General features: G+C 64.3%; 2 protein-coding genes and 2 long non-coding RNA genes across 6 annotated transcripts; 2 read left to right on the top strand and 2 right to left on the bottom strand.

The window, feature by feature from the left end:
• Nucleotides 1-6: 6 nt before the first annotated feature.
• PRRT2 (proline rich transmembrane protein 2) lies at nt 7-3993 on the bottom strand. Of its 3 annotated transcripts, XM_047087682.1 has the most exons (4): nt 3884-3993; nt 2225-3191; nt 1700-1832; nt 7-90 (listed from the first exon to the last, which is right to left on the bottom strand). In XM_047087682.1, the coding sequence occupies exons 2-4, from the start codon at nt 3125-3127 to the stop codon at nt 38-40; spliced, it is 1089 nt and encodes a 362-aa protein (XP_046943638.1). In that variant the 5' UTR covers nt 3128-3191; nt 3884-3993; the 3' UTR covers nt 7-37. The 3 variants fall into 3 exon arrangements, with proteins under 3 accessions (XP_046943638.1, XP_046943637.1, XP_046943635.1); XM_047087681.1 differs by lacking the exon at nt 7-90 and having other exon boundaries at nt 1323-1832; XM_047087679.1 differs by lacking the exon at nt 7-90 and having other exon boundaries at nt 1741-3191.
• Nucleotides 3994-4081: 88 nt separating this feature from the next.
• Nucleotides 4082-5271, top strand: LOC124517936 (uncharacterized). The gene is made up of 2 exons (XR_006963596.1): nt 4082-4161; nt 4846-5271. It is a non-coding gene; the product is annotated as an uncharacterized LOC124517936 (long non-coding RNA).
• On the bottom strand, nt 5130-10286 carry MAZ (MYC associated zinc finger protein). Its single transcript, XM_047087678.1, has 6 exons — nt 10176-10286; nt 9440-9526; nt 8500-9356; nt 8035-8098; nt 7587-7758; nt 5130-6240 (listed from the first exon to the last, which is right to left on the bottom strand). Exons 1-6 carry the CDS (start codon nt 10209-10211, stop codon nt 6083-6085), a joined length of 1374 nt encoding a protein of 457 aa, XP_046943634.1. The 5' UTR covers nt 10212-10286; the 3' UTR covers nt 5130-6082.
• LOC124517935 (uncharacterized) lies at nt 6804-7684 on the top strand. Its single transcript, XR_006963595.1, has 2 exons — nt 6804-7335; nt 7470-7684. It is a non-coding gene; the product is annotated as an uncharacterized LOC124517935 (long non-coding RNA).
• Nucleotides 10287-10877: the final 591 nt, after the last annotated feature.

Raw genomic sequence — 10877 nt, 5'->3', positions numbered from 1 at the left:
ACCTGGAGCTAAGACCCGCCTCCCGGGCTGCGCAGGGTCACAGTACGCAGGCGCACAGAGATGGCGCGGAAGGCTCCGCTCTAGCCAAAGCTACTTGGAAAAGGAAAGCAAGGGGAGGATTGCACATGCGCAGGTAGGCTCGGGCACAATTGGCTTCGGCCCACAGTAAAGATGGCCACCGGGTCGTCGCATGCGCACACCACCCAGTAGGTTCTGCCCGAAAGAGGGCAGTGCCACGGGCCCCGGCGGCGGCGGACAGACGTAAGGACCAACTGAGGCTTAGAGGCGAGTCTCATGCAGTCTCCGTTTATTGGTGTTTCAGACTCATGCAGCATCCGGCATACAAAGAGGGAGAATCTGTTTGATGTATCTTTTTTTTTTTTAAAGACTTTTAGTGTTCCCCCACGCCTTTTTTTTTTTTTTTTTTTTTTTAAGAAAACAAAACCCGCCAACTCCAAACAGCGTCATAGCTCGGTCCCCGCCTCCCTAGCGGACTGTCGCGTGCAACAAACCTCTCTCGTCCTCTTGGAAAATAATTACAGAGCTTCCCGCCCCTCATTCGCTCCCTGCATCTGGGAGCTTTGGATCTATTTCGGGGTTCTTTCGCTACAAAGCACGTGAATGACCCCAGTCCCGACGCCTTTAAGAAACTCGCTGACCGGGTTAAAAAGCCCAGGTGGGGCAGGTCAACTCGGGCTGACCGGAGAGGGTCAACAGCCACGCCCCTTCCTCCTCGCAGGTGCGTGTTCAGAACAGAGCTAGCAACAGTGCACGACACCCTGCACAAGTCCCCAGACAAGGCCTGGCTTGCCAGCTCTGCGACCCAGAGGCGCTCCGGGGGCGTCAGGACCTGGGTGGGCCCAGCAGAAAATAGTCGGAACCCAGGCTGGGGAGCCCTCCCCTGATACCGCTCCCCTCCCCCAGCCTGACCTACGTGCTGGAGTTTTTGCAGAGAAAACGGTGGCAAGAGGGAAGAGGAAAGGATCCTGAGGGGAGGAAGAAATGCTGAGGGGAGATGAGGCAGGAAGGGGGCAGAAGGTGTGAAAGGGGAAGGAGAGATGATACCGGGGAGAAGGAAGAAAGGAATGGGGAAATATGCCACGACAGTGAAAGTTGAAAGGGGGACACTGGGGCTGAGGTGCAGGGAATTCGGGAAGTTGGGAGGAGTGCCGGGAGGGTGAGAGCAGAGAGAGTTTGTGAGACCTTCAGGGAGATTTCCAGAAGTGCAGGGAGGTTTCCAGAAGTGCAGGGATAGGGAGGCCAAGAGGCTGGAGGGGATGCAGGCAGAAGTGCAGGGAGGTTGGAAACAGTGCAGGAAGAAGAGAGGCCTACGGTTGGCACAGGAGCCTGGCAGGATGCAGGAGCAGGAAAGAAGCTGGCTGTAAACAAGGCCGCTCAGGCTCCCTTGGTCCCTATGGGTGCGGGCCTGGGCCATCGATTGGGCTCCCCCCAGGGGAGGATGGGCCCAAGGCAGCTCCCAACAGGAAGAAAAATCTTGGAATGCGGGGCAGAGCCCCTCACTTATACACTGTGGGAGAGGAGAGGGAGGGACAGACAGAGACAGTGGGGGGGAGGGGGAGACAAGGAGAGACAAAGGAGAAGTAGGGAGGACAGACAGGAGAGAGCAGGGGTAGGGGTTAGTAAAGCTGCCCTTGCCAACCCTTCCATTCCTCCCAGCCTGTCCCAGACCCCCACTCACCGCCTAAGTTGATGACGCAGGAGGCGATGATGATGAGGACCCCCCCTACCAGCGCCACGATGCTTAAGAGCTTTGCCACGCGGCCCAGACGCTGGGCCCCATCCACGTCCCCCTGCTGCAGGCTGTTCCGGGACTGGGGTTAGGGTGAGGGGTGGGGCACCATGGCCCAGGTCAGGAGAAGGCAGCCCAGCAGGGATCAGGTGAAAGAGTTGTCCAGAGGAGACAGGCGGGCCCCGTGGACAGTGGTTAAAGGAGGAAAGAGGGTTGGGGAGGCAGGGGGAGGAGGGCACAGGTCAGCAAGGTGGTGTGAAACACGCCTTGGCATCCCTCCCACCTGACGGGGTAGGGCAGTGGTGGCTCAGACGGTAAAGTCCTAGGGAGAGGCCGGGAAAATCCCCATAATTGGGAAGTGAGATCCATGCAGAGAGGAGAGGGGAAGACAAGGCTACTCCCGGGGTTCTGTCCAGGTGCTGGCAGGAAGCTGGGAGCCACAGCAGGCCTGGGCCAGGGTCCCATGGGGCTCACCATGACAGCATAAGCGAAGGCCACGATGTTGACAGGCCACATGGGGCAGAAGCAGGACAGGATGGCGAGGATGATGTAGTCCCGAGGTTTCTGGGTGCCTTCACCCCCCTCCACCCCAGACCCTGCCAGCTGGGAGCTGGGGTGGCGGCTCAGGCTACCTCTGGGAGATCCTGGATGCCCACTGTGAGCCCTTCCTAGTCGATCCTCCTCAACCAGCTGCTGCAGCACGCGGGGAGGAGCCCCATTGGCTGGGTGGGTTTTTGTTGAGGGTGGCGAGTGAGGCTGAGGGGCTGGGCCCTCTTCCCCATCGCCAGCCTGCAGGGGAACCACTGCCCCATTTTCTTGCTTTTCCCCCACACTCTCAGTCAGGACCTCAGGGGTGGGGTCCTCCTGGGTAGGGGGCTCTGGCTGAAGAGCTGACTTGGGGGTGGGCTGGGAATCTGGCTGGCAGTCTGGCTGAGGGTCTGACTGGGTGTCCAGCTGGGGAGCAGACTCTGAGGCTGGCTCAGGTGGGGCTGTAGACCCCAGATCAGACCCCTGGTCTGCAGTGGCCTCTTTGTTTGCTTCTGGTTTAGGTGCCGGCTCTTGGTGTGCTTCTTTGGGGCTGGGGTTGGCATTTGACTCCCCTCCTGGACTTGAGCTGAGGTCTCTGGCCTGGGCTGTTCCTGGGGCCCCAGTTAGGGTCTCTGTGGTTTCTGGAGCCAGTCCAGCTTTGGTTTCTGAGTCCACAGGGGCCCCAGTGTCATCTGGGCCGGGCTGCAGGGCCTCTGGCTCATCTGGGACCCCAGCTGGGACCTGGAGAGGGCCAGTTTCGGCTTCAGAATGGCCAGGCCCTTCTCCTTGGGTTTGGGGACCCTCTTCTATCACCTTCATCTCCGAGACCTCAGAGCTGCTGGCTGCCATCTTGAGAGGGGAGAGAGGAGAGGACCTCAATGGAGTGGACGGAGCAGCAGAGACAGCAGCAATCCTGGAAGAGGAGGAGACAGGTTTGGTGTGAGGAAAGAGGTGGCTCTCGGCACTGCAGCCCAAGAGGGCTATGCTCCTGTCTTAGGGCCAGCCCTGGGCTGCCTCTGGGGAGAAGAAGAAAAGTTGGGGTTTCCTTTGCCTTAGGGTGGGACATCCCTGGGGAGGACTGCTCTGCTCAAAGTCTTCTGCTGGGAGAGCCCCGGGGAGATTAACCCTTTTGAAAACAGGACCCTCCCCATGGTCTCTTCCTGGGTCCACCCGTTACGAGCCAGACTCTCAGATCCTAGCAGATGCCCCAGCACCCCGAAATCAACAAGCTGTGCAGACGCTCGTAACACTCCGACAGGCAGACAGGCACACTGGGCAGAGGACCGATACTCACATTCCACTCCCTCTGCATCCTCCCCTCCTCCCTGGGTGCCCCGCCGGTGCAGTTTTCTCACTGCGCGTCTGGGGCGCAGACGCCCCCGCCCCTCCCTGGGGGACCTGGGCATTTCCTCTGAGCCCCTTCTCAGCCCCTCTCTCAGGGATTCCCTCAACCCCCGGGGAACCGGCGCCTCCTCCTCCCATCGGCGTGGCGCGCCCAGCACCACCAGCCAGTCCGCCAGGCGCCCGCATTCCGGTGCAGCCCTCCCGGCGTCCGCCGTCTGTCCGCGCACTCCTACCCGCAGCCTCTGTCCATCCCCGTCTCACCTCGACGCCGGCTTCTAGACTGCTCCCGCTGCTGCTGCCACCGCCGCCCCGTTGCAGCAGCCGCAGCCCGGGAGGGAGCGAGTCAGCGAGCGAGGGAGGGAGGCGGCGGGTCTCCCCTCCCCTCTGCTCGTCCCCTCCTCTCGCTCCTCTCAGGTCCCCTCCCCTACGCTCCGCTGCCGCCGCGCACCGCCCCCGCCCCTAGCTCGCCTCCCGCCCCTCCCGGCCAGCCCCAGGGAGCCACGCGTGCCAGGCCCCGCGTTACCCGGGCAACCGGCCGGGTAACCACTCGCGCCCCCTCCCTACCCCTTCCCACGCGCGCCTCCTGGGGGTGCCCCCTTCCCAAGCCCCGGGCCCCTCCCGCCAACGGTCACCGGGGGTCCTGGCAGAGGCAGGGGGCCGGGGGAAACCAAGAGGGGTCTGCGAGGAGACGGGACCTGTGAGACAGGCGGGACCCGGTGGTGGCACCCCAACAAGCAGAAAGAGGGGAAGGGAGATGAGGCAAAACTTAGGGAGGCTGCTCAGGAAGAACAGGGTGGGGTTTTAAGAGAGGGGAGCCTGCAGTACAGGAAGTCCCTCTACCCTCGAGGAAGCAGCAGCAGAAATGGGCGCTGGAAGGCTCCAGGGCCCCAGGAGCAGGACTCAGAAGGGAATTCCAGGGCAGAGACTGCAGGGGCAGTCTGGAACAGGAAGGGGGCTGGGGCCGCGGAGCCCGCAAACGCAGAATGGGCCACGCCTAGGGTGAAAGGGACAGGTGGGGACCAGTGCGGTTTTTCTTCTCGCCCTCACTGCTCCCAGTCCCGGGGCTGACTTCCCCCGTCCTTTCTGCAACTCCACCATCCGCCGTCACCTCTTAGGGCCTTGAGGGTGTGCAGGTATTCGGCGGGGGTCTCAGCAGCTGGCAAGGGGTGTGGATGGGGGAGAGCAGCATTTCTGTCTGGTAACTGTTTGGGTTTCTAACCCAGGCGTCTTCAAACCTCCAGTGGCTATTCTGGGCCTGCCCAGATTGGGTATTCCCCGGAGACCTGGGAGTCCTGGAACCTGCTCTCCAGTCACTGGAGCCTCGGCCCCACCCTGGATCTGGACTGCAGCCACTGGTGCTGCCTCCGGTGAGGGAGGAGCCAGCGCCCCAGAGCCACGCTGGGTCGAGAGCAAGGCTGGGACTGACACCCGGCAGCGGCGAAGAAACTCCTTGGGGGTGGGGACAGAGGGCTTGGTGAGAGCAACTCATCCAATCCAGAGTCAGAGACAGGTTTTTATTTAAAATTTATTGTAATGGGGTCCGCGCAAAAGGAGGGGATGAAGGGTGGGGAACATGCAGGGGACACAGGAACACGATGACATGGCCAGGGCCACAGCTTCTGTCTTGGGGGAGAGGGATGAAAAGAAAAGGCCAGGGCTGGAGCTGGGGTGGAAGAGGGACGGGGGAGACACTGTGACTGCATTCCCCCCACCCCCAGGAAGCACCTCTAGTCCCTGGATCCCCCCGTTTACCCTGGCACCCTAAAATTCCATCTCTTATCCTGCCTCTGGCCCTAGTGGCTCCTTCTTTTGCTCCCCTTGACGTGTTTTCCCCTGACAGATTCTAAGTAGGACAATGTTTAGGGCCTGACCCTAAACAACCCCACCTTATGAAGGTACTACCGTTGCCTTCCCTGCTTCTGCCCCTTCTCCAATCTCACCTTTTCCCCTCCGGGACAGAATCTTTGATTCCCCTCCTTCCTCTCCTCCCTCCCCCTGAAAAAAAAAAAAAAAAAAAAAAAAAGCACCAAGTCCCCAGGGAGGGGCAGCAGACAGTAGTGGGGGGTGGGGGGAGATGGAAGGAGGAGAGCAAGGACCATCAAGGAGAAGGCTCACAGATCCCTGGAAGGGCAGGGCAGGGGGTTACAGAGAGGAGAGGGGGTGAGGGCAGTGGCCACTCCTGTCCTCTGCCACCCCTGCCCACTGTCCAGGGGGCTTCAACACAACCGAGGGGACAGGTGTTTGTGTGGGGTCAGGTCTGACAGGGAGAAGAGAGGAGCAGGAGAAACAAATCGTTAAAACCTAGCGAATTCCCCTAAGAAACATCTCTTCCTCCTTTCCTTCTGGAGGCTCCTTGGTTGGTGGGGAAGTAGTGAGAAGTTGGTGGGAAGACAGGGGAAGAGGAGACGGTACCAAGGGACTTTCCTCCACTTTCCGCTCTCCCCGCCACCAACCTGGAGCTCACCAGGGCTGAGAGGGAAGTGGCTGAGAGCTCACGGGCACCCCCTCGGCCCCCGAGAGGGAGCCCACAGCTGTCGGGGGAGCCGCCACCGCTGCCGCCGCCGCCGCTGCTGCAGCTGCCGCCGCCGCCGCCGCCATAGGACAGACCTCACCGGTACCTGCACAGCGAGAAACACCAGGAGATCACAGTACAATCTGAAAGGCAAGAGCCTCGCCCCCTGCCCCAGACTCATTCCCAGACTCCCTCCCCTGGGACACAGCCGTTGCTCACTTCCTGTTTGGTCCCCAGAGGCCTCCGCCTGCATCCTTACCCAGTTGTCCTGAAGGGCCTTTCCTGTCCCCAGAAGTCTCCCTAACTTCAGTGATGGATGGGCATCCCTGGCCTTCCTGAGATCCCCTATTGGGCCCTTTGAGCCCCCTCGTCCCACACAACCCATCCCACCCCCCCCAGCCATGCCCCACGCCTTGCCTGGTGGGTGCGGGGGTCCCCCTCAGCAGGTGGGCTGTGGCTGGGGGGCGTCTCCCGGGACAGGGGGGGCGGCCCCCCCCAGATGGGTCTGCATGTGGCCGGCCAGCTGGGCAGGGGTCTTGCAGTGCACGCTGCACAGCTTGCACAGGATGCGGTCAGCCCGCGGGGCCTGGAGCCCGTGGTCCTTCACCGCGTGGATGCGCAGGTATGCTGCTGTGGTGAAGCCTATTGGGGGGGGGGGGTGGATTGGGATGGGGGATGGGGGGTCAGCCAGGTGGAGACCCCAGAGACGGGGCTGTTCTCCTAGGCTGGGGACGCCCTGCTCAGATGGCCCTGTCCTCCTCCCACCATATCCTTGGTAGCCTGGGGCCAGCTACGCTGTTGGGGCTGGTGGGGCACATTCCCTCCCTAAGTTTGGGGCCTGTTGAGTGGTGTCAGCTTCCTAGCCTTGGTGCCCACAGAGCCTATTCTCCGTGGCTGGGGGACCTCTTCCGGGATGACAGCGCACTGATTCCTAGCCACTTGAAGAGTTGACCCTCAGCAGAGACGGCTGTGTCCCCTCCCTCCAGGGCCCCATACAGTCTCAGCCCAATTACTCCGTGAATACGTGAATCTGTTTAAAAGCAGCTTTTTCTGCTCCTGGGGCAGGGCGCGAGCTTGTTAAACCCCTGCCAACGCGCTCTGCTTGCCCCAGGAGCCGAAGAGCAGAACATGTGGCCACACAGCTGAAACCCTGGCTTCCAACCCTTGGGAACTGGCTCTTGACCACTCCTTCCCCACAGCAGTGAGTCCTGCTCCCACCCTCCCTACCCACCCCCAGAGACTGACTCTTCCGGGTAGGTCATCTCCTCCAGTCAACACCTCTCAAAACTTAATGAGGTTCAGTCCTCCTGATGTTGTTCCATTTGCTTCCTAAAGGGCTCTAGATGCCATGAGCTCTGGACTACAACACCTTTAACCCACGTCTGTGGAAGGGCCTCTGGCTTTGTCCCCTACCCATTGTCCCTGGCCCTCCCAGCATCTTTCAGCATGTACCTTTGTTGCAGAGCTCACAGACATGGTGAGGGCCCTGGCTGTGCACCTTCATGTGGTCCGAAATATAAGCCGAGCTCAGCATCTTGCCACACACATGACATGGCACCTTCTCCTCGTGTCGTACTGTGTGCGCCCGCAGTCGATCCTTCGTAGCAAAAGCTGCCTCACATTTCTGGGGAAGGGGGGAGGGGCGTGGGGGGTGTCAGGAGAGTTAAAGCTTTGGGGAGTGGGGAGAGGGGGGCAAGAGGTTAAAGGAATCAGAGCCTTGGGGATCTTTGATCTGTAGGAAATGGGAGTGAGATGACAGGGTCTTGAAGAAGAGATGAGAAAATGGAGTGAAAAAGCAAAAAGAAGAGAGAGAAAAAGGGGGTCTGAGAGGCTGAGCTCAGACAGCTACAATGAGGATCAAAATCATGAAAACCGGGACAGGAGGCGGCGGGCTTCCTACCTCACATTTGAAGGGCCGTTCTGTTGAGTGCACTTGTCTGACGTGACTGTTGAGGTGATCCGGCCTGGGAACACGTTGGGGTTGGGGTTAGGGGCCTGGGGAGCGGACGCGCTCCCAATTCTACCCAACTTAGCACGACCGGCCTTTCCAAAGATCCCTGCCTTTTCGCCCCAGCCCGAGGCTTCGGAGCGCTGGCGCGGCAGGAAATCCCTCCCCCTGACGCAGGGCGGGCTGGTCCTCCTCCCACGCGAATCTTTCTTACAACCGGAGGACCCACCTCCTTGGCTAAGTACCACCCCCTGCTCCCTGGTAACCAGGAGAGGCTTTCCTCCCTCCTCCCGGGGAGTGGCTCCCGGTCCCCGTCCTCAGAAACCTCCTCCCTCCCCGCCAGCCAAGGCCAGGCCACCTCCGTAGCCGTCCCTCCCTCCCCACCCGCCCAGTGGGCGGCCGAGGCCCCGTGCACACCGGGAGAAGCTCTTGCCACAGTGGGAGCAGTTGTAGGGCTTGTGCACAGCGCCGTCATGTGAGCGCACGTGGTAGCTCATGCGGTCCTTGCGCTTGAAGCGCTGCTGGCACACCGGGCACTGGTAGGGCTTCTCGTCCGAGTGCGACAGCTTGTGTCGGTTCAGGTGGTAGACGTCGCGGAAGGCCTTGCCGCACATCTCACAGGCGTGGTTCTTCCGGATGCGCTTTCCCGAGGCGGTCGTGGTCACCACGCCACCCGCGGCCACGGCGGCCGCTCCGCCGCCCGCACCCGCTTCTCCCCCTCCCCCGCCGGCTCCGCTCAGCTGGGGCACGCTCAGGAGGCTCAGGGGCACCATGGTGGGCATCTTCATAGCACCCGAGGGGACCCGGCCGGCCTTGGCTCCCGTGTGGATGGCCTCGTGCCTCCGGAGGTTGTAGCCGTTCTTGAACTCCTTGGCGCACAGGGCGCAGATGTAGGGCCCCTTGCTCTTTGTTTTCTTCTCCAAGGCAGATGCGACCGGGGCCACGGCGACCGTCGAGGTTGGGGCTACGACGGCGGTGGCCGCGGCTGCGGCGATGGTGGCGGCGGAGACAGGGGGCGCGGCCTCGGCAGCGGGCGCCGACACCGGCGGGGGCGGCGGCGGGGGCGCCGGCGGCTGCTTCAGAGCCGCTGTGTCCACTGTGGAGGCGGCGGCCGGGGCCGGGGGCGCAGCAGCGACGGCGGCGGCGGCGGCGGCAGCTGCGGCGGCGGCCGCGGCGGCGGCCGACTCCTGGGCGGCGGCGAGAACCGGGAGCAAGTCCACCTGGAGGGGCTCGGCCGCCGGGGGCTGGGGCGTGGGTGGGGGCGCCGGCGCGGCCTGCGAAGACAAGGCGCCGTGTGGGCCGCGGCCGCGGGTCGGCGCCCTCCCGGCCCGGCCCGCCACGGCCGGCCCCTACTCACCTGGAATGGACTCTGGGCGCAGCCCTGGGAGGCAAAGAAGCGGGACTGGAGCTCAGCCCCGACCTGCAGGGGGTTCTGGGCGTGACCCTGAGGTGGCGGGAAGGAGTTCATGAGGCCGCCCACCCCCCGGGAGTCCAGGCCCAGCACGGGGAAGGGGGGGGGCCAGCAGCGTGCAAGGGAACACGGGGAACATGGCCTCGGCCACGGCGGGGCCCCCGGGGCTCAGCGGGGGCCGGGGGCGCGGGCCGCGCGGGGCCCGGGCTCGGGGCGCCGCCCCCGGCCGGCCGGGCTGGGCCGCGCCGAACGCATGGCCCGCGGGCCGCCCCGCCGCCCGCGCACCCCGGCCGGCGGGAGGGAGGGAAGGAGGGCGCCTGGCGGGCCGCGGAGCGCGGCGGCGACGGCGGCGGCGACGCCCCCTGGGTGGGGGCGGGAGGCCCCGCGGGGCCGGGGGCCGGGGGCAGGGGGGCGGGGGCCCGGGCGGCGGCGGCGGCGGCGGCGGCGGCGGCGGTTGGAGCCTGGCGGGGCGGGGTGGGGGGAGCGAGGGAGCAGCCTCGGCCCCCGCCGCGCGCGCGCCCAGCCGGCGCCTCGGGGAGGGCGGGGGAGGGCGCGAGGGAGGGAGGGGGACAGCTGCGCGCGCACCGGGCGCGCGGAGGGGGGGTGGGACGGGAGGGAGGGCGGGCGGGAGGGGGTGTGGGAAGGGGGGGGTGGGGGGGGGCGGGGGGGAGGGGGTTGTTACCTGGAAGATGAAGCTGCTCCAGTTGCCGGGATCCATGGCGGAGGGAGGGAGGGAGGTGGCTCGAGCTCACCCTGGGGCGGGAGGAGGAGGAGGCGGCGGTGGGGGAGGGGGAACCCAGGGAGGAGGCGCGCGGGGCGGGCGGGAGGGGGGAAGGAGGAGGAGGGTGGGGGGAGCGGAGCACACTGCGCGCGGGGAGGGCGGGCGGGGGGCGCGAGGACACACAAGAGGCTGGAGCGGGCGCGAGCGCGAGCGCGCGCGAGGCCAGCGGGAGGGGGGAGGTACGAGAGGGACTCTTGGCGGGAGGAGGGACGGGGGAGCCACCCAGCAGCCCGAGTCGCCCCAAGCGCGAGACCCCTGAGACGGCCGCTGATTGGCTGACGATGGCGCAGGTGGTGGGCGCGCGGGAGACAGGGCGGCTTCTCTCTTCCCCCCCCTTCAAAGATTCCACCCCCCTCCTCCCTCCGCCAGCGGCCGTTATTTCGCGCGCACGCGCATAAAACCGCTGTCGTTGCTGAGCGGGAGAACAGGGGAGCGCGCGCCGGGGGTACGGATGGGGCGGGGCTAAACACGAAGCGCGCGCCCGCCTAACGGTCGTCGTTCTGGGGCTTTTGCGTTAGTGTTTTGATTCCTTTCGGCCACCGTCCTTCCCCTCTCCCCCACTCCAGCGGTTTATTTACAATCCTGCCCCGCTTCTTTCCTGCT

This window comes from Lynx rufus, unplaced genomic scaffold (assembly GCF_022079265.1).
Source record: "Lynx rufus isolate CCGP_SWC_20201006 ecotype Redwood Valley unplaced genomic scaffold, mLynRuf1.p SCAF_23, whole genome shotgun sequence".
Taxonomy (NCBI): Eukaryota; Metazoa; Chordata; class Mammalia; order Carnivora; family Felidae; genus Lynx; species Lynx rufus.
The sequence above is the reverse complement of the archived record's forward strand: the minus strand, read 5'-3'. Positions and strand labels throughout refer to the sequence as shown.